This window comes from Lytechinus pictus, chromosome 4 (genome assembly GCF_037042905.1).
Source record: "Lytechinus pictus isolate F3 Inbred chromosome 4, Lp3.0, whole genome shotgun sequence".
In the NCBI taxonomy this organism is placed as follows: domain Eukaryota; kingdom Metazoa; phylum Echinodermata; class Echinoidea; order Temnopleuroida; family Toxopneustidae; genus Lytechinus; species Lytechinus pictus.
The window spans coordinates 19,175,322-19,202,847 of NC_087248.1; the positions used below are offsets into that span (position 1 = coordinate 19,175,322).

At 38.8% G+C, this 27,526-nt stretch overlaps 1 protein-coding gene across 1 annotated transcript; it reads right to left on the reverse strand.

Annotated features, from left to right (window-relative positions):
• Positions 1-295: 295 nt before the first annotated feature.
• On the reverse strand, positions 296-27,032 carry LOC129258890 (organic cation transporter protein-like). Its single transcript, XM_064098565.1, has 11 exons — positions 26,751-27,032; positions 15,664-15,939; positions 13,997-14,100; positions 11,932-12,086; positions 9,805-9,973; positions 8,565-8,703; positions 7,835-7,926; positions 3,623-3,831; positions 3,223-3,331; positions 2,108-2,314; positions 296-905 (listed from the first exon to the last, which is right to left on the reverse strand). Exons 1-11 carry the CDS (start codon positions 26,898-26,900, stop codon positions 806-808), a joined length of 1,710 nt encoding a protein of 569 aa, XP_063954635.1. The 5' UTR covers positions 26,901-27,032; the 3' UTR covers positions 296-805.
• Between the last annotated feature and the right edge of the window lie 494 nt (positions 27,033-27,526).

The following is a 27,526-nucleotide window of genomic DNA, read 5'->3' on the forward strand; positions in this document are numbered from 1 at the left end:
AAAAAAAAAAATCAGCTCACGCTTCGCGCTCGTATCATTTGTTTATATTGAGATACTCATCATAATTATGAATGAAACGATGCTTGAAATTTCCCTTTTTCAGGTAAGTAGGACTTATATTAACACGATGAAAATCATTTAGCTCGCGCTTCGCGCTCCCATTGTTTCTTTAGTGATATGAATATCCTGATTACGATTTCGGACGGTGCTGAAAGTGTCCCTTCTTCGACCATTGAGCCCTATTTAAAAAAAAATTAAGAAATAATTAAAACGATAGATAGCACCTCGCACTTGCTTTATTTCTTTAGTGTCCTCTGCATACATACAAATGATGCTTAAAATGCCTTCTTTTCAGGTTAGCATATACCAACAAAAAACAGTTCACAATTCGTGCTCGCATTGATTCTATTCTGTACAAAAAATTTGCTCACCTTATTTTCATCACAAACGAAAAAAAATAAAATGCTTTGTAATGAAAATTTGATTGTAAAACGGGAGTCTTCTACGTGGCACATACCAAACGCAAATAGTGCCCCCCGCAATGACATAAAGTAAACATGTCATATATATTGACAATGTCTCTTTCAAATAATATGCATACATCCATTTTTTTCTCTCTCCCTCTCTCATTTCTTTTCAGAGGTATTTTTTCATTTCGGTATAAAAAAAATATACTGTTCTTCTAATCCCTGTCCAATGACAATGAAAGCATAAAAGTGAAAAATAATTATATACACTTTTTTCTTAAACATAATCGTCCCATAATGATGCTGTCCCTGTAATTCCATGAGGGAGATATCTGGTATTATGCAACGTGACCTGGAGCATTTCCGATCGTTGTCATGGGAACATCATATTTTTCATCAACAGGGACCTCCATGTACTTCTCATCTGATTTGGTATTCCTGTAAATGAGAAATCAGAGCAATAACCTGAATGACGAATTCTGACTATATAAGCACAGGTGAATGGAGCGGTTTTTAGTGCGTTTCTAGGCATTAATAGTGTGTAGTTTACAAATTAAGAAAGGTCAAGTATAGAAAGCTTATCTTGAAGATTAATTTTCTCTGGGCGTCAATAGGCCCGATCCCGTGATGAATGAAATATTAAGAGCTTAAGGATAAAATTGAAGGTTGGATAAGATTGCTCATCAGATATGACATCAAGGGGGGCACCCCTGGATAAAAGTGTGAGAATTCGAGGGGAAAGTACAAAACAAACGTTTGTAAAAACGGTCCCCCATCCCCCTTAGCGCCAAGAAGATCGGGTATGGTGACTGGTAAGCTAGATTTATCTATTGATATTTTCATTTATTATTTTCGTCATCAAAGTTTGATTAGGGAATATGAAATAAATGAGTGGTAATAGGCCATTTATTTTCTTCTCGTCGCAGAATTATGGAAGCAAATTTAATTTGTGAATAAAAAGTGGGCCCCCTCCCCTGTTGAAAGGTTCCCCACTTCTCAAGTACTCACACATATTATGTCCCCTTTACATTTGAATAGTCAAGATTGGAGCTCTCTTTCCCAAACGCTAACATAGAGGAGGGCGTCCTGAATCCCTATTCTCAACCCAGTTCCATTCCCGTCACATCCCCTTGTCATCATGAATCGTCCAAATCGGCTTGCTACTGTTAAATTTTTCCCCACAGATTTAAATCAATACTTAACTTTATTAAACCCCATCAATATGGAATATTTTCCCAAGGCGACCACACACCTTACGATTGGTCTGCGACCCGATTTTGGAACAAACGTAGTAGAATTTGATGCTAATATTGAGACATGGAATATCTTACTGTGTAATGTTCTCAGTCATCATACGAATATCTAATGTTCAAATCTGTGAATATGCTATCATCCTTCTTAGAACAAAAGCGAATTTAATATCTAGTCGTAATGGCGTCATAGCAGTCGTACGATTGGCTACGATTTGAAACTAATTTGGCCTTTACTCCAAAATAAAGGCTTGCAACCTTTCAAAATGGTTATATTAGTATTCTTTCAATTAATTTTAGCCTCAAATGAAATGATATGTTCCATTCACATTTTCAGAAAATTAGCAAAATGCGATTTGTTCCAAAATCGGATCGCGAACAGTCAGGTACCTGAAATTCTCTCCCTCCTGTACAGTCTCAGGTAGCTTACGCCCCTTGGTCTCGGGTAGTAGAAGAGCCAGAAGACCCGCTGCTATGCTAAATGAACCATAGATTATGAACGGAAGGGGGGCCCAAGTACGACCAGAGATCCGTATGAGGGGGGCAATAATGCCCCCTACACGGGATGACATGGAGCACATCCCAATACCTACACTCCTGCATAGAAAAAAAGAAACAATAAAAACACAAAATTAGTGATACGTTACGTCCATTCAGGTCTCCACTGTATTATGAAATTCAGTATATATCATTAGTGTTGACTCTCGTTCTGGAAAACCCAGTTTATTCCGATGCCGGGTATTCCTTAATACAACAAAACATCACATTAAATTATCTATGTCATTAATGAATTTCCCCGCTCTTGCATCTATATCTCCCCTTTGCGTATGACATAAACGGGATTAAAAGATAACAAAAGGCATATTACTTGAACTTTTTTGTTAAGTGATGAATGACAATCTATTTTCTTTATGTATCTTTCATGAAGTAGGTTTTATATAAGTTTCAGGATCTCATAATTTAAAATTGATATTTTTCAAAACTTAATCTCATGTTACGGCTTTTAAGTTGATATCTCCGCCGCGCCATCGCCGCCGGAAAAGTGGCGCCTATGACGCGCCTGTACTGTGTAGGCGAGACCCAAACCCTCCTCATCAGTCAGTATTTTTCATGCATTTCCAGTTATTCCTTGCTCTTCTTGTTTCTCCCCTCGCCCTTCTGCCGAGGATCCGATTAGCAGAATCGCTTGAAAAATTAAGAAATCGTCAATGTCCACATCTTATTTTTGTTGGATGATTAGATGATCTAGTCACATAACGACGCATACATAATTTATTTCCTTTATTTAAAATTTCCCCGACTTCTTCATCCATCTGCGCCTCAGAAATGATTTACTAGTTTGATGACATATTTGCACTAAATAGATATACGTGCTCTTTTTATTCTTATTATCATGTCTCCCCTTCAATCCGCTGCCATGGTGACACATTTTTGGTAAATCTCTACCTCCCCCTCTCTCTCTCCATCTCTCTCTCTCTCTTTCATGTCTTTCTCCTCTTACTGACCTGAGAGGTGTTGGATATAATTCAGCTGAGTAGATGTAGATGATGCTGAACGAAGCAGTCACGCCAAACTTGCCGATGGTTGCCATGACAACTCTTCCTATACCAGCCGCTGAAATCAAATAAAAGATGAAAACTAGCATTATTCTTAGAAATGGTTTCTTCTGCACGTGTTACATCTTTTGTTTAATTGTATGTTGACATTCTAGGCAGGGTTGTGTAAATAAACATAATTCAAAAACGTCAAGTTTACTTCATATGAATTAAGAATAAGAACTAATTTTCGACTCCTGTCACAAATGCCCTATATTACTTTTTAATCATTATTATTATCACTATTATTATCATTATTTTTGTTATAAATGTTGTTGTTGTTTATCATTTTTATTGCTATTCTACTTACGAATGACAATAGAAAGAATGCAGGCGACACCCCCTAAGACAAGGTAGAAACAAGTAGATGGGCGACGCCCAAAGTACTCCAAAGCGAATATACTACTGACGTAAGCCGGTACCTCTACAGCACCGGATACAAACGCTGCGATATAAACATTGACCCCAAAGTCAGACGAGCTCAGTGCTAGGCCGTAGTAGACTAAACTCTCAACAAACCTAGTAAAAAACGAAGAAAATAAAAGGGAAACCCCCTCTGTTAGTAAAAATTTATTAAGGAATTCGAAAGAGCTAAGCTGATATTAGAAGAGTGTTTATCTAAGATATATTTTTATTTGCCGAGTGAAGCAAACGAGGTTTTATTTAGAGATTGCTTTAACTTAAATTTAAGTTTGTGAAAGAGATGGCAACATACTAATAATTTTGTTTTATGATATGGGATTCATGACAATTATCAGGAAACTTCAATACGTACAAGAGTACATAGGTATGATTGGGACTGTCTCTATTATATTCAATTGATTTGTTATTATCATAAAGAGCCGGGAACCGTCACCACCTAGCTTAAAATTATCATAGTCAAGGATCGTCATCACTAAGCTGATGAGTAAAGTCAGTGATCATCACCACTAAACTGATGATTATAGTCAGGGATCGTCACAACTCAGCTGATGATTGTAGTCAGGGATCATCATCACTTAACTGATGATTATAGTCAGGGATCGTCACCATTAAACTGATGATTATAGTCAGGGATCGTCATCACTAAACTGATGAGTACAGTCAGGGATCGTCATCACAAAACTGATGATAATAGTCAGGGATCGTCATCACTAGGCTAATGATTATAGTCAGGGATCGTCACCACTCAGCTGATGATTATAGTCAGGGATCGTCACCACTAAACTGATGATTATAGCCAGGGATCGTCACCACTAAACTGATTATAGCCAGGGATCGTCACCACTAAACTGATTATAGTCAGGGATCTTCACCACTAAACTGATTATAGTCAGGGATCGTCACCACGAAACTGATGATTGTAGTCAGGGATCGTCACCACTAAACTGATGATTATAGTAGGGGATTGTGGCCACTAAACTGATGATTATAGTAGGGGATTGTGGCCACTAAGCTGATGATTATAGTCAGGGATCGTCACCACTAAGCTAATGATTATAGTCAGGAATCGTCACCACTAAACTGATGAGTATAGTCAGGGATCGTCACCACTAAACTGATGATTATAGTCAAGGATCGCCGATTATAGTCAGGGATCGTCACCACGAAACTGATGATTGTAGTCAGGGAACGTCACCACTTAACTGATGATTATAATCAGGGATCTTCACCATTAATCTAATGATTATAATCAGGGATCGTCACCACTCAGCTGATGATTATAATCAGGGATCGTCACCACTAAGCTGATGATTGTAGTCAGGGATCGTTACCACTAAACTGATGATTATAGTCAGGGAACGTCACCACTTAACTGATGATTATAATCAGGGATCGTCATCACTAATCTAATGATTATTATCAGGGATCGTCACCACTCAGCTGATGATTATAATCAGGGATCGTCACCACTAAGCTGATGATTGTAGTCAGGGATCGTCACCACTAAGCTGATGATTGTAGTCAGGGATCGTCACCACTCAGCTGATGATTGTAGTCAGGGATCGTTACCACTAGTCTGATGATTATAGTCAGGGAACGTCACCACTTAACTGATGATTATAATCAGGGATCGTCACCACTAATCTAATGATTATAATCAGGGATCGTCACCACTCAGCTGATGATTATAATCAGGGATCGTCACCACTAAGCTGATGATTGTAGTCAGGGATCGTCACCACTAAGCTGATGATTGTAGTCAGGGATCGTCACCACTAAGCTGATAATTGTAGTCAGGGATCGTCACCACTAAACTGATGATTATAGTCAGGCATCGTCATCACTAAGCTGATGATTGTAGTCAGGGATCGTCACCACTATGCGGATGATTATAGTCAGGGATCGTCACCACTCAGCTGATAATTATAGTCAGGGATCGTTACCACTATGCGGATGATTATAGTCAGGGATCGTCACCACTCAGCTGATAATTATAGTCAGGGATCGTCTCCGCTAAGCCGATGATTATAGTAAGGGATCATCATCACCCAGCTGATGATTATAGTCAGGGATCGTCACCACTCAGCTGATGATTATAGTCAGGAATCGTCATCACTAAACTGATGATTATAGTCAGGGATCGTCATCACTAAGCTGATGATGATTATAGTCAAGGATTGTCACCACTAAACTGATGATTGTAGTCAGGGATCATGACCACTCAGCTGATGGTTATAGTCAGGAATCGTCATCACTAAACTGATGGTTATAGTCAGGGATCGTCACCACTAAACTGATGATTATAGTCAGGGATCGTCACCACTCAGCTGATGATTGTAGTCAGGGATCGTCACCACTCAGCTGATGATTATAATCAGGGATCGTCATCACTAAGCTGATGATTATAGTCAGGGATCGTCATCACTAAGCTGATGATTATAGTCAGGGATCGTCATCACTAAGCTGATGATTATAATCAGGGATCGTCATCACTAAGCTGATGATTATAGTCAGGGATCGTCATCACTCAGCTGATGATTGTAGTCAGGGATCGTCACCACTCAGCTGATGATTGTAGTCAGGGATCGTCATCACTAAGCTGATGATTATAGTCAGGGATCGTCATCACTCAGCTGATGATTATAGTCAGGGATCGTCATCACTCAGCTGATGATTATAGTCAGGGATCGTCACCACTCAGCTGATGATTATAGTCAGGAATCGTCATCACTAAACTGATGATTATAGTCAGGGATCGTCATCACTAAGCTGATGATGATTATAGTCAAGGATTGTCACCACTAAACTGATGATTGTAGTCAGGGATCATGACCACTCAGCTGATGGTTATAGTCAGGAATCGTCATCACTAAACTGATGGTTATAGTCAGGGATCGTCACCACTAAACTGATGATTATAGTCAGGGATCGTCACCACTCAGCTGATGATTGTAGTCAGGGATCGTCACCACTCAGCTGATGATTATAATCAGGGATCGTCATCACTAAGCTGATGATTATAGTCAGGGATCGTCATCACTAAGCTGATGATTATAGTCAGGGATCGTCATCACTAAGCTGATGATTATAATCAGGGATCGTCATCACTAAGCTGATGATTATAGTCAGGGATCGTCATCACTCAGCTGATGATTGTAGTCAGGGATCGTCACCACTCAGCTGATGATTGTAGTCAGGGATCGTCATCACTAAGCTGATGATTATAGTCAGGGATCGTCATCACTCAGCTGATGATTATAGTCAGGGATCGTCACCACTCAGCTGATGATTTTAGTCAGAGATCGTCACCACTAAACTGATGATTATAGTCAGGGATCGTCACCACTAAACTGATGATTATAGTCAGGGATCATCTCCACTAAACTGATGATTATAGTCAGGGATCATCTCCACTAAACTGATGATTATAGTCAGGGGTCGTCTCCAATAAGATGTTGATTATAGTCAGCGGTCGTCATCACCAAACTGATTATTATAGCCAGGGATCGTCACCACTAAACTGATTATTATAATCAGGGATCGTCTCTTCGAAGCTGATGATTATAGTCAGGGATCGTCAACACGAAGCTGATGATTTCAGAATCGACACCACTCAGCCGATGATTTCAATAAATGAATCAATCGATTAACCAGCTGGCTATCCTATAGGCCTACGGAAGCTGTCAAGGTAACTTATTCCGCCAAGTCTCATAATACCGTTATTATGTCAACATGACGAGGTACGTTTTCTCGCCATGTTGACAAATAACAAGTAAATGCTAGATTTGATTTCATATTCACATCGTTAGCGCACGTGGATATTGATCTGTAGCCACGAGCCACCCAAACTGCGGCCCAGATTCGTTTTTAAGTAGATGTCTTGATATAATATTAAATCTCACAACTTCATATATATCATAATGCCAAGACTTAAAAACGTTATGTCAACTTTGCTAGATAAATCATCTCGCCAACTCTACAAGTCGATGGCACTTTAAAGCTTCACGTATTTCCAATGCTTAGATGCTATATCAATTGTGATTCGGAAAGACCACATGGTTTCTATACAATTCCATTGCCGGATGTTAGATTTTCTTACCAGTTGAATAGAAGGTTGAACGATTCAAGTCTCAGATTACGTGTCCGAAACAGATCGATGATGGTCGCTCGGTTCTCCCCTCTTTCTTTTTGCTGAATGATAATGTACGGTTGCATGAGACCCCAGTAAACAAGTTGATAATAAAAACGATGGAAAAGGAAAGGCAAAAACGACAAATAATGAATATTTCAGACCTGAACTAGAACTAATCACTGAAAGTGGTTGGTACCCCGCCTTACCATAATATCTGTAAGAATATGCTGTCACCGTGGCAAGCAGTATCTAACATTTCGAGAAATGTGTCTTTCGAATCTTCATTCAAATACCAATGCGTATGCCAAGACTCGGAAGTATTGGCTTATAACTGAGGAAGAAGTACGATCTGCAAGAATTACAACGGACTGACCGCCCGACCGATAACCCAACCGTTCGCCGATTCCTAAATGTCTCCTTGAAACTAGTCAGCGTAGGTATAGTGAATAAGAGTGTAAGGGAAAAGACCGCACTAATACCCCAAGCAGGGAATATTTACCAAAGAAAGTAGCGATAAAATCATTGAGATGAATTGAACAAAATCGGACAGCCAATACCACTAAATAATCTTCATCCTTAAAACACCATCATTATTAAAATCATAACCATTATTTGAACCGTGTTAATATTTAGACTTGCTGTTTAATATCAAACATCTAAAGGAAAATGAATAAAGGGGCTTTCGAGTCTTAGTTACCATTTGTTCTTTATCACTTTCAGTGAAGACTGGCTGGGGCAAAGGAACTTTGTTGGTTTTTGAAATTTTACTGATGATGTCATTGGCCTTATCAATCCTTCCAACACTCAGCAACCAACGGGCCGACTCGGAAACGATCCTTAAAAAGAATTATGTAAACAAAAAACATGCAAATATAATTTTCTGATATATCTATATCGATATCACATAACTCTTGCTTATTTTCATATCACACATTCGCGTCTTTCTATTCTTTAGGCCTCGATACCAGTTTTTTTTTATTGTTATTTTGTTTTCTTTCCAACATCGTAATCTGAATATAAGTTCTTTTATAAACCTGAATTAAACTATAGAAATATTTTCAACATTATAAAAAGGGAGTATGACATTCCAAACACAATTTTCTCATATATTTTAAAAATTTTCAGCTCGCTTTAAGTCGGCTAAAGAACACAAATAATGAAAAACACTAGCCTTGATTACAAACTGATGATTTGTGACGTAAGATTTTCTTCCAGACCTAGAACTATAGAATAATTGGTTTCCATGTAGCCCCTTTCCCCCTTTGGCTGCTATTACTCAAGCATTTATTTTGCTTATATAGTTTGCCACTGCATTTGTTTTTCACTACTTTGTCTTATCCTTAAATTGTATTCATGTCTAAATTTTGTTATGACACTACTATAAATTTGTCACATTACAATGTACTTTCATGTCATACTATGATTATGTTTATGTATTGTAAATTTATTTTTTGACTTTACAATAAATGCAGAAACTCCTGCAAAAAAAACTGATAAAGAATTGCATTACATGGTTCTAATCATGCAAAGTCTCACGCGATTCTCCGTTAAACACCGCGCATCAATTCGAATAATTTCTTCAAAATAAAGGACAACTGTACCCGGAGCCCGTAACACAAAGATTAGCAATGATCGTAGAACATTTTTCTGCGACTGATTCCATTGACTACAATGTACAATCAATCGTAAAAATCAAGCGTACGATTAATCGCTAACCTTTGTGTTACGGGACTATTCCATAAAATAATTAACCTTTTTGTGCGTCCAACCACAATTTTTTCATAATCTCACTTTACGCCGAGAGATGCTCAAGCCATAGCATTACAACTTGCATGTGAAGTAGAAAACAGTACGAAATTGCTACAGGAATGTTCCGCATTAGAAGGGGTTGGACATAGTTATCGAAATGTCGAGAATTAAATATGATTACAACTTACGGGATAAATACATAGAAAACGACAACTGGGATCGATAGAGCGAGCTGGAGATGTCTCCAGTCTCGGATCAGATAAGCAATAACTGACAGTCCCATGTATCCAATGGAGAATCCTATCATAAGCCCAGTACCTGCTATCACACGCCTAGATGGACCTACGAACTCCGTACCTGAAACCAAAGAACAAGAAAATATAATGATGATCAATAAGATGGCATTGTTAACTCTATTACCCAACGTTTCTTTCACATGATATACAAATAAGGGGGCGTCGTGGTCAAGTGGGTAAGGCTCTCGTCTTTCAATTCTGAGGGACGTGGATTCGATTCCCAGCCATGGTGTGTTTTCCTTCTGCTAGAAATTTACCCACATCGTGCTGCACTCAACCCAGGTGAAGTAAGTATGAACCGGCAGGAAGCAATTCCTCAAAAAGCTGTAAGCACCGGAATCGGTAGACTAGCTTAGCCGGTGTAATATAGGAGCGCCTTGAGCACCTATCAAGATATAGATCCTATAGTTTCTGATAACTACTTTGCATGAAACTAAACAATATCATGAAATTTATCTTCGTTCCAACTTACTTTAGGTTGCCGGTGCATACTCGGACCACTTTCCTAGAGTGAAGGGTTTGCACAGCAAACTACCCCCACATATACAGTTCGTTAAAAAAACCGGGACAGTTTTGAAAAGTCTATAAAAAAATTGTTTCAAATTATGATATCTATATTTTGAATGTTAATAGATGGTCCTAAATCTTATCTTTGAAATGCCATTTTAAAGAAAATTGTTCATGATTGAGCGAACACGGGACGTTTTTGTCGGGGGTTCAAAAAGAGACTTGCGCCAAAATGGCAGAAATGAAAAATTTGATGAACAGACTTCTTGCTAATCAGCAGACTTCCTCTTAACCTTTTCATTATCTTTGCCATGATTTTCGAATTATGCTGTCAAATTTCATTTACAAATTTATTTATTTACTTGAATTATTTTGTTTTTTCATTAAAACTTCTTTAATCTTTGAATGTTCCTTCATTAATAATGAAACGAAGACTTTTTGTCAACCCAAGCAAGAAGATTTGCATTATCAATTGGGATAACTTGTAATCATTCAAATTGTAATTTATTATGTGAAACAAATTATATTATGGTACCTTTAAAAACATAAATCCTATTTTCAAGGGGTTTGACCAAGTTTAATTATGTGCTTGACATGACAAACGGGAAGGGATTCATGTATTTCAATGGCAATGGTGTATTGAGTCATTTTGAAGGAGCTAGATATGGCAGATCGGATAAAATGCAATTTAAAAAGTTGTGAGCGAGCAAAGCGAGCAAGCAAAAATTTCCACTTAAAAAAAAAATCAAATTTTGTGATAGATTTTGACATAATATTCAGAAAATAAATCATATTTCACTTTCTATCTTTACTTTTATTTCCTTTCCACTTTTTTTATTGGGGGAACACCCCGAGCCCCCGCCCATCTGTATGCCACTGTTCAAAGGCACCATAACCTTTGTAGCACACAATGAAAGGATTTGAAAAAAAATACACGCTCTTCCATACTTCGGTTGAAATTTTTTGTTTTTGCTTTAAGGAATATTGAAAGATAAAAGAGAACATATTAAAAGAAACAACAGAACTATTCAAGCAAATAAACAGATTTGAAAATGAATTTTAACCGTATGATTCGAAAATTATGGCAAAGATAATGAAAAGGTTAAGAGAAAGGCTGCTGATTAGCAAGAAGTCTGATCATCATATTTATCATTTTATGTCATTTTGGCGCAAGCCTCCTTTTTAACCCCAGACAAAAACGGTCCGTGTTCGCTCAAGCATGAACGAAACTAAATGTTTTAATGGCATTTGAAACATAAGACTTTAGAGCACCCATTAACACCAAAATATAGACATCATAATTTGAAACAAAAAATTTATAGACTTTTCAAATCTGTCCCGTTTTTTGATACGCACTGTATAGACATTTGCTCCGGCGGCAATTGTTCCACTCTAAATTCCACACACTAATCGAATGACCAACTTCAAACCTGGGTTAAACACTGTACCCTACCAAAATTAAGCCCGGAGCAATTGTCGCAGGAGCAAATGTCATGTCACTGGTTTACTTACCAAGTACAAATGCAACGAGGAAGACCCCCATGTTGAACATAGCCAGGTTAGTTCTTAAGAAGACAAACCACCAGAATGAAGGGGCGAAGGCCACTGCTACCCCGAAGGCTACCTGTCCAGTTATACATGTCCAAAATGTTATCAATCGACCAAATCTAGTCAACCAGGAGAAAATAAAAAAAAATCACCAATCAGTTCATCAATAATTTAGAAATGCATTAATGTTCTTAGCAGACAGACGAGGGATTTCTTTTGTCAAGTTAAATCACTTTCTAGCAAACAAGGAAATAATAATTTGACGGAATTATCATAACAATTATATTTTGGAATCCAAATTTATACTTCATGTCGTCCAGAATATTGACAATTCATGTATACGCAGTATTTTTATGTTTAATAGAAGAGGATACAACTTTAAACAAGAACAGGAATATTTATATTTATTGCAATTAGCAAACTCGATAATAAAATAATTAATTTGACAGTAATTGTACACATAGGCATATCCTAGTCTCTGAACTTTGATTTATTTTTTTGCTCGTGATCGTCATTCATTGTGATATTTCTGGATTGAGCAGAAACAATGTGATAATTTGCAATAAACAATGCCATTTTGTTCTCAGAGACAATGGACGTGTCTTTTAGTGGATTTGAATCGGTATTTTATTCAAACACTTGGCTGGTAAGGCGACACATTGGTACATTGCATTCAGTGACAAGAAAAAAAAAAAAAAAAGTCTTCAATCACAAATGAGGATTTCGTACCAGAAAAAAAATTGACAAGCAAAAAAAAAAAAAAAAAGGTCTTCAATCACAAATGAAGGATTTCGTACCAGAAAATAATTTGACAAGCAAAAAAAAAAAAAAAAAAAGGTCTTCAAGCTCGTCAGGGGGGCAGGGATACGTGTTTTGCATGGGTTGTGGCTCGTCAGGGGGGGCAGACTGCCCCCTTTGCCCCCCCCCCGTAGGTACGCTAGTGATTGCATTCCTGATTTTATGCGTACATTCTTTACCACTGTGAAATGCATATCATTCAACGCAAGTTGCTAGGCTGTTTACAAGATTTATGGTTTATATATCTTGCGGTGCATGTATGCTACCGGATGGTATAATAATGATGATAATATATTGGATTTCATTGCAATAAAACTATCAAAATACAATCTCAAGCAGTCCAAAGACTGAAATATGCGACTGTTTACATGTACCAATATAAATATAACGAAAATGTAAAGCAAACATCATAAATAGATATTCAAATTATAAATGCAATACAAATTCATACAGACGAGAAGGAAGTGTATCGTGAGCGCAAAAAATGCAAGAATGAAAATGAGACCCAAAGAGAAAAGGGACAGAGGGGGTTGGAGCCAACCAAGACCAACCAGGACCTTGAAACTGACCATTAACAAGATGAAATGTATTCTATCTCTTATTATATAGTGGTATTATCCACATCAATTGCACGTACCCCTTTTCCCTCACATTTCAATGATCCACATACATACATTCCAACCACTTAACGTTCTCAAAATGTAAGTTTGAAACAATAAACCTCATCAAATTATGTTGCGCTATGAAAATTCACGTGCTCACTGTTGATTTTCCACTCGGTCCGACTATTTTAGGGTGAATTCATAAAAACATAAAATGGGTATTTAACTGGGTGTATTTCCAATTCGTCTACCATCAGTTCGTCCACTATCCACATCGTCTAATTGCCAATTCGTCCACTCACCATTTCGTCTAATAACCAGTTGGTCCAATAGCCAATAATTAGTCCATATACCATTTGGTCTTATTGGACTAAGTGTTAATTGTGCAAAATGAATGAAAATGAAATGGATAGTAGACCAACTGTTTATGAGACGAAATGGTCATAAACGAACTGGTGATTAGACGAAGTGACGATTGTACCAAATGGTTGTTAGACGAAATGTTGATGGACGGAATGGCATTAGACCAAATGAAAGTAGACCATGTGGTGAGTGGACGAGTTGGCAGTAGACGAATGGGCAATTTACCTTACGATTCATTGTAAGAAAACGAGAAATGGTGAACAAACCTGTCCGCGATGTAGCCGAAAACGATGCTCCCGGTGAGGACTCCAACAAACCACAATGACGATGATATGTCGGACAAGTCCTTATTACCACAGACTAAATCGAACTAAACAATAAAGATATATTTCAATAAAGGGGTGAAGTTACTTAGTCAAAAGTACCAAAATGCTTCTGACGAAACGTAGCCTATACCGTAATTCTTCCAAGTAGATAATTATACCTGAATCATTTTCATTATTATCTATTCATTCTTTACATTGCGGCCAAAACAAGTCAATGAAAATATCAATTAATCAATATTAGTTAACGAGCTCAAATACCGAAGAATGAATTCATCTCGCCTAATTCAAAAATTGCGCTTTATTTCAGCAAATTGTCAACAATAACAGTAGTTTCTAATGTATTAGATGTATCTTTTAGAAAAATACAGACTATTTTCAGTAAAATTAGTAACCGTTTAGAATTGTTATTTTCTACTTGAAATTTGGAATATGTATTCATTCAGACACATGTGAAAATATGAAATTATAACTGGGATCGCATGAAGAAATAGGTGGGTACAAGATTTGAAAATAGTCATACATAATTTTACTCGTAATCATTGTAATAGGCCTTTATATAATCATTAACAAATATCAACTTTCATTCGGAGCACACTGTTGTATGAAGAATTTGACAAAAATATTTTATGTAGGTTAATTTCATCTCTTGTCTGTAACGTTTTATTCGCAAAATGCACTTCCGTTCAAATCGGGGTTCGGGAGAGTCAAACACCCCCACCACCACCCCCCCCCCCCCCCCCTCCACCATCTCGACAACAACTACCACCCGAATTTGAACTTGGAAAATTCCAGCAACTTAATGATTACAAATTTAGGCAGTGGCGTTTTTACGGGTTTTTAATCATACTAACCATCGAGAGAACGCCCAAAGTCCACAAATACGGCGGTCAATGGTGACCTATGGCCATCCTCAATCAATATTTACATTACCGGTCATTAACTGTTAGCTTTAATTGATAAAAAACGACAAGTGCAATATTGTTTTAATATGAAGTTCAATCTCCTTCTCGTACAAAACTATATTAGGCTGTCCAAGTCCACAGTCCGAGGTAATATAAGTAGGAATATGATTATAAGTGCTAGAATAAATTGGATGGCTTTGCGGTTTGACCTATTTTTGTAGTTCATATGTACACCAACTTCTCAGGAAATTTAGACAAGGTTGCTTGCCGTGACTTTTATATTATTTGTTATTCGCGGTCATCCTTTTTGAAAATTGGGATTTGAAGTTTTCACAGAATCTGGAGAGTGTGCAGGTGAATATGAAACAACAAGTGGGCCTTCGCACAAGACTAGCACATATAAAACTTGCTGTTTGTACTCAGGTCATTGTATAGGCTTCGCATTCAGACCACTTTGCACAGTTAACTACCCCCGCACTCTGGCGCCATCTTTGTATATACATGCCAACTAATACCTCAGTCACATTTCCTCTACGGAGGCCGTATTGCGAGTCGAAAACAGCCGTTATAACAGTTTTTGTACCAGCTTCATAACAGGTGGTTTGAATAAAAAAGAATAAAACGGCTGTTTTCGACTCGCCGTACGGCCGCCGTAGAGCAAATGTGACTGGGGTATAAAGGACCTATGGGAAACTTTCTACTCACGTCCATGTTAATGGTTGATTTATACCGACTTGTGTCGTGATCCCAGCCATCCGAACACGGTATCTCATCCAGTGCATGGTAATCGATGACCAGCGACGTCGTGGTCGAGTTCACATTGGGCGGTGACTCGAAGGGCAAGCTGGAGACATTGTACATCGAGCACTGACTGAACTCAGACGAGTTTGTCTGAGGTATACTGACATAGCGCTTCAACTCCTCGCACTCGTCCACACTCACGCTCAGTTGACTGCAGTTTTCACTTTTCCATGCAGGTACCTGTAGGGCAAATTACATTTACAAATATAATAAAAATACATTACAAACATCAAATCGCAAATTGTGACATTTACATAATAACAATAGATAATAGACATAATTCACATAAACATAAACAACTACAAATGATCAAAATGCAGGGGCCAACTATCATATTAAGCAAAATGATTGAAAGAATAGCAGCCAGGAGAAATGAAAGACAGATGATTAGCAAACGAGAGAATATAATAAGCAAACACGTACAGCGATATTTGTAGGGTTTTCTTTTTCTTCTTTGTGTTTACCAATCCGATTTGTCAACGTCCACTTTAGTCTAATACCAATTTAGTCTGCAGGCACAGAACCTGATTGAAACTTTGATCAATTAGTGTGTCTCGACGCAAATAATAGCACATACAAACTTTCTTCAGTACACAAGCCACGATTAGGCTGCACATTCAGACCCTTAACTCGAGTGAAGGGTTTGCACAACAGACTACTACCTATTTGGGTCTCATCCCTTATGGTCCCATATGGTAACTCCCACTTTCCTTTTGTTTTTGTATTGTTCGTCAACCAGTTAAACTTCTAACCGTTTGGTCTCATTGCCTCTTCGGGCGTGTTCAGTGTCGATTTTCATATTCAAACAGATAGTGCATAAATAATGATTGTGAAAAACCATTACAAAACACCGAACACGATCTATTTACCATTTTATGTATTTTATAGGCTTTACCCATTTCGTATAATATCCTCTTGGTCTACACAATAAAAATGCTGTTATAAATGTTATACAATCCTTTGTATTCTATGAACCTTTTAACAAGTGTTTACAATCTCAAACAGCAAAGTTCAACTTTTCATATTGAATTTTCTGATTTCTCAATAAATTAAGCATGGTTGTTTAAACTGTTAAACAACTACTGCATAGGTTCATATCATAAAGAGCGTTGTCTAAAATTCTAAACAGCATTTTATGATGTAACACTACTTATATGGTTAGATTAACTATTAATGAGACAAACTTTGATATGACAAAGTAAAAATTAGTCAATCGATGAAGTAGAAATGAGAACCGGGCATTGGACTTAAATGGGAATTAGTGGGTATAAACAGCAAAAACTTTGGTGTTGATTGGTGTACAGAGGACCACATCAGATATTCTATTCCGGTGTTAATTGTTTGAGTGTGTATACACATTTGGCTGTAACACTCTTTGGTGATGTGATTTAACACCTTATGGTGTGTTCCCTGTAGGGACACCAACTGTTTTCAGTTTTAACACCCCCAGTTTTTACAAGTGTAGTGTAGACGAAAATGGCGGTTAGACCAAATTGATTTTAGACCAAATGGGTATTAGACGATGTGGTACTAACCAGGGAGTTCCCCTTCCAAATCCCTGATGAAACAGCTATCTGAGAATTACACCAACTGCTCGTACTTAAACCAGGTAAATATAAACAGCGAATATGTTACACCTGTACAAGGCGATCCTGGTCCTGGATCTTTATTCGTCCGCAACCATTGAATATGCATGGCCCTGGAAAGCGGGGGTGCTGAAGCACTCACCCCCAATATTTTCCTAGGGAGTGCTGCGTGTATTATTATCCATAGGCAGCATCCCCTGGAATTCTGGATTGTGTGTGTGTGGGGGGGGGGGGGGTGGAGAAATGTAACCAAAATGACCTTCATTTTGTAGTAAAACCCTTTTTTTTTTCTTCTTTTTTTTTTTTGCTTTTCTAATTTGCATCAGCACCTCCGGCCAGTAAAATATTCGTTCCCAGGGTCCTACAATTGATAATTCTACTCATCCATGAGAGAGTCCTCCTTTAGGGCTCCGTCTATGGGATTTTGATGTTTTTTAATACAGGGAGAGCCCTAAAGGAGGAGAAAATAATAGGGATTGACAAGGTGATTTCGTGGCTAGCCAACTGTCTTGAAAAATGTTTGAGCTTTTAAAATCAATTTAAGATACGATTTTAAAATCGATTTTAGAATTATAACTGTCTAAAAGTGGCAGAGTGGTTTTGAAGAGGAGGGAAAAGAGGGGTTGATTGAATAATTAGGACAGGTATAATTACGATTTTAAAATTGATTCAAAATCGATTTTTAAAATTAATTTTAAAATCGATCTAAGATCAATTTTAGATCAGTTTTAGTATTAGTTTTAAAAGCCCATTCACATTTTTACTGATGCTGACGAGAAGTTAGTTTGGTTGTCAGAGCATTATTTGTCCTGCGTCTAAATAACTGTGTCCAATCGAGGAACTGTTTTAATTTCGGAAGGTAGGAGAGACAGAGAGAGAGAGAAATAATTTTAGGTGGGGAACTGTTTAGGTACCAGTTACTTTAAGTGATTGGTTTACATTGATTTGATATGAGCTAGAAGGTCACACTTGTCACCTGTGTCTGTGATATGTTACAAAAATGAAGCCCAGAAAAAATTGCGTTCGAAAATAATTATTTAGTGCTTCAAAAATTGAAATATAAAGTGACCGAAAACACCATCTTAATTTCATCCCATACATTTATGTGTACTATTTAGGCGTCTATAAGACGCCTATTTACAAAATCGGGGTTTGCCTTGTAGTTTTAGCTTTTCATTCTCAATAATGGTTGTTTTCAGGGTTTATTAGTTCTAATACATGCACTTGTACACATGTTTCATCTTGATTTGAGAATTTTTTAAATCGGCTGCTCACAAAGTTAAACAATACCTTTAAAACACGATATGGCCCTTTTATCTATAAAATAAGACCAATTTTTTGAGAAATTGACAATTCTAAGAGCAACATTTTAAAACGCCGATCGGAAAGACGTCTTCACAGCTCATTACGTATATGCATTAAACCACGGATGGCTATGCATACCGCTGAATAAAATACTTTCGGATGGGCTGCGGACTAGCACTGTAAAACGTACGTTTGATCTACCTCGGCTCGACTCACGTTTGCTTGCTCCATGTCCAACCGCGGCCGGGTTCCAGCCTTGGGGCCAGTGCATGCAGGCAGTTATGGCAAGTTCCGACTCGGAGTCCTCGTATAGGACACAGTAGAAGCCCGGATCTATTCTAAGTTAGTTGAGCCACATGGTTAATTTGCTTGTTTGTTATGTTAAAAAAGTAGTCGAGTACATTTTATTCAAGGCACTTGCCGGCTTAAGACGAAACTCGAATTTCAATTTCATTTTATTTTCCCAGCGTGTTTGTCCCATTGAAGACACCGTTAGAAAAAAAATCGCATCGAAATAAGAAAAAAAAAATCGCAAAAAATCCAAAACCCGAGTGATTTCGAACGCGACCCGAGTGATTATAATAAGCCGGCCTGGTTGTGAGAAAGGAGTTTTTGATCGCGACGTAGAACGCTTTTAAGAACATAGAAAATATATACGTTCATGACAAAGAGCAACCAAGAAACCTTTGTCGAAAATTGGTGAATCAAAACAGCTGTTTAGTCCTGGACTCTCGACAAACGACATACTTGCGTTTTTGTCGTCAGCTCCGAAACTTAGGGCGAAACTGCTGTTCCGGTCACCAAAATTCGACAAAGACCTCCCAGTTGTTCCCTCTGCATACCTATTGGAGTGTGAGGAAAAAACGCTATACATGGTAACAAAACATTAATAAAAAGATGAAATAAGATGGCATAAAATTAACATGTATCATATATCTTTTGAACTATGAAATCACTTCTACGAAATCAATTAAATACGAGACACAGTTTATAATGCTATACAGTACATGTATACTTTAAACTGCAAACAAACTGAGATAATATCTTTGATATTAAAAAATATTACGTATTCCCCATGCATTTGGAGGATTTGTAAATCGAGATGGGATATGTTGCCCCTTCCTCAGCCCCCCCCCCCCCCCATAGACGCATCTGCACTCTTACATTAAGATAATAGATATGATGTATAAACTATGAATTGCTTTTCATCAGCCAGTCAATATATGTTTTTGTGTGGTAACCTCTGCAACCTTGTTTAAACTACGGTGGTGCGAAAAAGCTCGTGAACCTAATCAGAAAATGCACTCCTTCATGCTGACTGTTGAATGGAGACAACGAGCCCAGAGGAACAAACTGTATTGAGTGTAAGATTTTATCACCTGACTTCCCGGGGGGGGGGGGGCACTCAGTAATGCATAGTGGGTATGTGCCGCGGAGGGGACCCCCATTTTTACACTCAAATTTCCGTTCAAGGGCATAGCATTTTCATCTTATTGAGAAAAAGAACTAAGAAAGCCGCTCCGAAGCATAGCATTTGCAAAGCTTCGCATATTTTTCGTTACGCCGTTCCGGTCGCATTGATCCGCCACAATGAGCTGCAATTTTGGTGAAAAGCGGCCGCAGAGCGCTGTCCGACCATCGCCTCTGCGCGAGCGCACCAGGTGCCCGTGCCGCTGGGCTAGCTGCATTACACGTATTCCCGTTCCATAGGGATGCACACGCAGGCGACCCGTTCCAAGGACCCTCGTTTTCACAAACATTTGTAGTTCGGAAGCCCGTTCCGAGGACCCTCCTTTTTACAATAAGTCCGCTCCAAGGCCCCCGGTTTTTGTCTCGCCCGCGGCATATACCCACCACTTTTTTGGTCGAGTACCCCCCCCCCGGGCCTGACTTCACAAGTAAATATCTAAAACATGGCAAAACTTGAACACTCGAAATCTGCTCATTTTCTGGTGGAGTACGGGAACTTTTTAGCACCACTGTATATGTCCCTGAAAGTTCGACTTTGCTTATCGTTTTGCTTGTCAAAAATGTTAGTCCTACTTTGTTTATTGAAGTTTCTTTGTTAATTTGTTAATGGAAAAGGGGAAAAATTTGCAGAGATCAATAAACGAATGGACTTGTTCTGAACTTCTTTGAAAAAAAGCACACTCAAAAGGGTAATGGAATACATGCATGAGTGGGGTCAATGAAATGCACATGTAAATGCGAACGAATTCAGAGTTTGTAAGATGACCAGTGACCTAGGCCTTTGGTATTACAATGCCGGGGCGAGTTTTGTAGGTCAATCCCGGGGGCCACTCACCCCTAAATACAAGAATAAAAAGATTATTTTGTCAGAGGTCAACAAAGTTCGGTCTCATTATATGGGTCATGGCATATGGGGGAACACAAAAAAGTGTGCGAGTCACTTTCGCGGTCGATATAGACGGGTTGGTTAGGGAGGTAGGGAGAAGGTGGCGGGGCCTATCAAAAAAAAAAAAGAAAGTCGGGAGGCGTCTCATGATAATCGACAAATTTTTCGAGGCTAGGTTTTGGGGTATTCGAACGGTTTTTCGGCAGGATATGTAGAGATATAATGAGAACTAGATTATGCTCAAAATAAAACTTCTCGGCAATTCCCCCTCCCCCCCCCCCCCCCGGGGGGGGGGCACTCGACTAAAAAAGTGGTAGGGGTGTGCCGCGGGCGAAACAAAAAACAGGGGCATTCGTGCATGATGCAGCTAGCGCGGCCTCCGCCGGGTGCGCTCGCGCAGAGGCGATGGTCGGACAGCGCTCTGCGGCCGCTTTTCACCAAAATTGCAGCTCATTGTAGCAGATCAATGCGACCGGAACAGCGTAACGAAAAATGTGCGAAGCTTTGGAGCGGATTTCTTTCTTCTTTTTTCTCGATAGGAAGAAAATGCTATGCTTTGGAGCGGCTTTCTTTGTTCTTTCTCTCAATAAGACAAAAATGCTATGCCTTGGAACGGAAATTTGAGTGTAAAAATGGGGGTCCCCTCCGCGGCACATACCCACTATGCATTATATACTGAGTGCCCCCCCCCCGGGCCCCCCGTGCGGGGGGGGGGTATACGACACATTCGTTCATGGACTTTCAAAATGGACCCTAAACAAGTATTTTGCCATATTTTCCTGACCCTAAAATGCCTCAAATATTCAACTTTCATTATAGGGATTAAAACTGTACTCCTTCTTTTTGCTGATTTTCGCAATTTTGACAGTGAAAAACTACTTTTCGTGCTTGAGCATGGTGTTCACCTAGCAACGGCAGTGACTCGAGGGGGGGGGGGGCAAATGCCACCGTATCTCGCCCCCCCCCCCCATGTCAAGCCACAACATGTTTATTTATTGTCAGAGGAAGAGATCAGTATTTACCAACAAATTCTGTGCATGTTTTATGAACAATATTGTTGGCCAAATTCGTTTTTATGCCAAGCCGCCATATCTGCCTGAACGATTAAGTCAAATTCCTTATATTTATTGTCGAAATGCATTATTGTCTGGTAAAATTTCAACTAAATAAAGTCCAGATTAAACCACTCGACCAGCATGAGCAATTGAATCCAGTGTTCCAAAGGATACCTCTATACCTCCGCATCGCTATATTTTCTTTCCGATATTCTAAGTTTGCCAATTTGAGGATTGCTGGGTATATTCCATTGAAATATATCTCTATCATTATGTCTGTGGTATATTTGCTAATTTAGCCATGTTGTTCTTGATTACGTCACAGCTTGTCCCGGGGGGGGGGGGCAATTAACTTGATGAGTGGATACCATGCGCGACAAAAAAAAAGTAAAAGGGATGTCTTTTTCAAGATAGGGCACGTTAACGTAACGTAACGTAATAACGGAGTCAAAAACACTAAAATAATGAAAAAATGGTATCTATTTCGCTAAGAAAGCTACGTGTTTAGGGTCAGATTTGCGAGGGTAAAATGTTCTATAAAAGATTATAGAGGATGTCCTTTTTGCCCCAACAGTCAACATTACATGTTTAGGAGTCCGATTCGCGCGAGGTGTGGGAGGTGGGGCCGTACTTAACCCAATGATGTAGGTAAACCGACGTCCCCGACATAACAACTTAAATTCAGGGAATACTTGCGAAGAGTATCGGGTTTTTTTTTCTAATACTTGTTATGGGTAGTTTCACAAGTCAAGTTAAGGGGTGCATTCTCAGAATATGGAAAATACTTGTTTATGGTGCTTTTCGAGACCCCATGGTCGCGCATGGTATCCACTCGTCAATGGAAGTGCCCCCCCCCCCCCCGGGAGCTTGTCACGGAGCCCGGTCTGAGACTAATTGCTTGGCATGCATAGTATAGTAAGTGATTTACACAAGACTGGGGAGCGGTTCATCAACATTTTCATCCGACAGATTTTCAGATCTGACAACTTCCCTTGATTTTGATTGGCTGAGAAGCGCAGTTAGAGCATGGTAGCTGTCGGATAAAACAAGACTCGTTGGATAAAACGTCCGACAGGTCCTTTCATGAAACGCTCCCCTATCATGCCTATAGATTCCGAGTAAGTCCTATTTTAGTTTCAACTACTTCCACTGGCAGAAAGAATGGATCATAATAGTTTATGTGCCTCTTGTGATAGGCTATGTGGGTTTATATACCAAAAGGGGAATCAATAAATTGAATTTGAATCTTAAACATACCAAGTTAAATGCATGCAATGACAAGGCCGTGGGGCATATCGTCTTTCGTGACTAGTTTATTTTACTTTTTGATTAGAAATACAGTATATCTGAAAAATTATCAAAAACTTACCGTGCACCAATGATCGGCCGACCCAGCCAGAAATACGATAGCTATAGCATGAAACGCATTAGGTATCGACAAAAGAAAAAAGATGGCATAGCTGTAGAACTGATAACGGCCAAACTCCCCTGTCGTAACGAGAATATCGTCAAACTTCATTATTTCAGCTTTCCTTTTTTTACCAAAACAAAACTCGTCGACGCAAAACAGGACTCATTTGCCAACTTGAAGAGCATAGAGATGTATATAACTGTTATCTCTGTACCGGTCTCCATACGCCTTGACCGAGTCAGCCGTTATGCAAAAAAAAAAAGATAAAAATACGTTCTACTCATAAACGCAAGCTTCTTATCTCGACTTGAATAAAATTATTATTTACACACAACATTGTAAATTTGTATATGAAGGAGTAATTCAGCCTTAGGCGGTAGACTGCCAACTCGTCCATTCATCACATGTTCTACCTTCATTTGGTCTAATGTCATTCCGTCCATCAACATTTCGTCTAACAACATTTGGTCCCATAATCACTTCGTCTAATCACCAGTTCGTCTATGACCATTTCGTATAATAACCAGTTAGTCTAATACCCATTTCCTTTTCATTCATTTCGCCCAATTAACACTTATCCAATTATAGACTAAATGGTTTATGGACTAAATGGCTATTGGACCAACTGGTTATTAGACGAAATGGTGAGTGGACGAAATGGTAATTAGACCATGTGGATAGTGGACGAATTGATGATAGACCAAATATAGTAGACGAGTTGGTAATTAGACTAAATGGCATTAGACCAATTGGAAACAACCCCCTTAGGCCGGGACAGCATTCATGCGGCTAGCATGCACCGGTGTAACATGCCTCGGGACAGGCTCGAGTCCTTGAACTTTCATAATATTTATAAAAGATTTTGTCAGAGGTCAACACACAGTTCGGTCTTATTATATGGGTCATGGCATATGGGGGAACACAAACAAGTGTGTGAGTCACTTTCGCGGTCGATATAGACAGGTTGGTTAGGGAGGTAGAAGGGGGGCGGGGCCCATCACTATCTGACCTTCCATTGAAGTTTGAGATAGAGATAATGTCAGATTTGCTTGGTAAATTCTCATAAGATATAACGTGTTTTGAATGACGGAGCTTGGATACGAGACGACGAGCAGGCAATATAGGAAAAATTCGGAGTTCACCTCGTGCGAAGCGCGGAAGCTCAGACCTTTCATTTATTTTGAAAAAGAAAGTCGGAAGGCGTCTCATGATTATTCGACACTTAATCGACAAATTTTTCGAGGCTAGGTTTTGGGGTATTCGAACGGTTCTTCGGCAGGATATGTAGAGATATAATGAGAATTAGATTTTGCTCAAAAGAAAACTTCTCGACAAGCCCCCCCCCCCCCCATCCGGGGGTATACGATATGTTCGTTCATGGACTTTCAAAATGGACCCTAAACAAGTATTTTTCCATATTTTCCTGACCCTTAAATGCCTCAAATATTCAACTTTCATTATAGGGGTTAAAACTGTACCCCTTCTTTTTGCTGATTTTCGCAATTTTGACAGTGAAAAGCTACCTTACGTGCTTGAGCATGGTGTTCACCTAGCAATGGCAGTGACTCGAGGGGGGGGGGGCAAATGCCCCCGTATCTCGCCCCCCCCCCCCCATGTCAAGCCACAACATGTTTATTTATTGTCAGAGGAAGAGATCAGTATTTACCAACAAATTCTGTGCATGTTTTATGAACAATATTGTTGGCCAAATTCGTTTTTATGCCAAGCCGCCATATCTGCCTGAACATGCTGAACGATTAAGTCAAATTCCTTATATTTATCGTCGAAATGCATTATTGTCTGGTAAAATTTCAACTGAATATTTGCCAGATTAAACCACTCGACCAGCACGAGCAAATTGAACCCAGTGTTCCAAAGGATACCTCTATACCTCCGCATCGCTATATTTTCTTTCCGATATTCTAAGTTTGCCAATTTGAGGATTGCTGGGTATATTCCATAGAAATATATCTCTATCATTATTTCTGTGATATATTTGCTAATTTAGTTATGCTGTTATTGATTGCGCCAATGCTTGTCACAGGGCCCGTTCTGAGAATAATTGCTTGGCATGCATAGTAAGTAATTTACACAAGACTGGGGAGTGGTTCATCAACATTTTCATCCGATAAATTTTCAGATCTGACAACTTCCCTTGATTTTGATTGGCTGAGAAGCACTGTTAGTTACGTTGGTAACTGTCAGATAAAACAAGACCCGATGGATAAAACGTCAGACAGGTCCTTTCATGTAACCATGGACCTATGAAGAGATGGACATTCATCGCTTAGATAATGAATTCACTAACAGGTGACGGTAATTGTCATCTGAATAACATTCTCTTCATACTAGTCTTCTTTGGTCCTATGATCGTCACCGTGAGAAGGGACTGAATTAGTTCGTTATTGGACATTTATATTTCACAAATTATATGCGCAGTAATTAGAAAATCAATGAAATAATGGATAATCGATGTGCAGTTTTTGTTTACCTTTGTTAATCTTAGTTCCATGTGTTTTATTTGGGGAAATGTCTGCATATTTTAATATAGAGGCAATATTGTGATTGATTGTTTACCATTTAAAATTCAATTTTCCCAAGTTTCTCCATAATATTCCAGATATACGTGGTACATAACATGTGTAGATCGTGTATCTTTCAATGTTATTGAGGTCCTTGTGTGTGAGCGGTAGTTAGCGGATCGAATAATATCATATTTTATATCATAAAAATCGTCTGCTTCTCAAGTTTGCTGATCCATATATGAAGCAAATTGACTGAAAGGCACATACTGAAACAGGGGATCAGCCAACAAAAGTCAAGACCGGGAAACTGTTCCGTCTTTGAGTGATCAGATACCCTTGGTAGTCATGGTAATTGCTATTGTTACAACACCTGTATGTTCTCATTAAGATGCGCATAACCAGGTGACGGTGACTATCATTGGGTCAAAGAAATGCTCGCGTTAATCGTCCATCTTTTCATAGGTCCATGATGTAACGCTCCCCTAGATTCCGAGTAAGTTCTATAGTTCAACTACTTCCACTTGCAGATCTGAAAGAAAGGATGGATCATAATTGTTTACTTGACTGTTGTGAAAGGCTATTTGGGTTTAAATACTCAAAGGGAGATCAATACATTTAATTGTAATCTTACACAGACCAATTTAAATGGCAAGCATATATGCAATTACAAGGCAGCGGGGCATTTCGTCTTTCGTGACTAGTGTATTTTACTTTTTGATTAGAAATAAATCTGAAAAATTATCAAAAACTTACCGAACACCAATGATCGGCCGACCCAGCAAGAAATACGATAGCTATAGCATGAAACGCATCAGGTATCGATGAAAGAAAAAAGATGGTATAGCTGTATAACTGATAACGGCCAAACTCCCCTGTCATAACGAGAATATCGTCAAACTTCATTATTTCAGCTCCCTTTTTACCAAAACAACACTCGTCTACGCAAAACAGGACTCATTTGCCAATAGCGTAGAGATGTGTATAACTGCTATCTCTATACCGGTCTCTATACGCCTTGATCGAGTCAGCCGTTATGCAAAAAAAAAGAGAGATAAAAATACGTTCTACTCATAAACGCAAGCTTCTTATCTCGACTTGAATAAAATTATTATTTACACACAACATTGTAAATTTGTATATGAAGGAGTAATTTAGCCTTAGGCGGTAGTCTATAAACACGTGTCAAACATATAATTTGCTTATTCCTGGCGGGTGTTTCATAAAGCTGTTCGTAAGTTAAGAGCGACTTTAAGAACGACTGGTGATCCTTTCTTACGCGCGTAACCATCGCTAATGAATATACCATTTACCACAATAAAGGATCACCAGTCGTTCTTAAAGTCGCTCTTAACTTACGAACAGCTTTATGAAACGGCCCCCTGATGTTAACAGAAATTATGCCTATACGCAACAAAATTCATATTCTTTGGTCCTATGATGTCCGCCACCGTACCCGCAACCCTCTATGTACTAAAGAAGTGGTCACACCGCCAGAACTTTGCTGGAGCGGTGAAAAAATATAATCACCG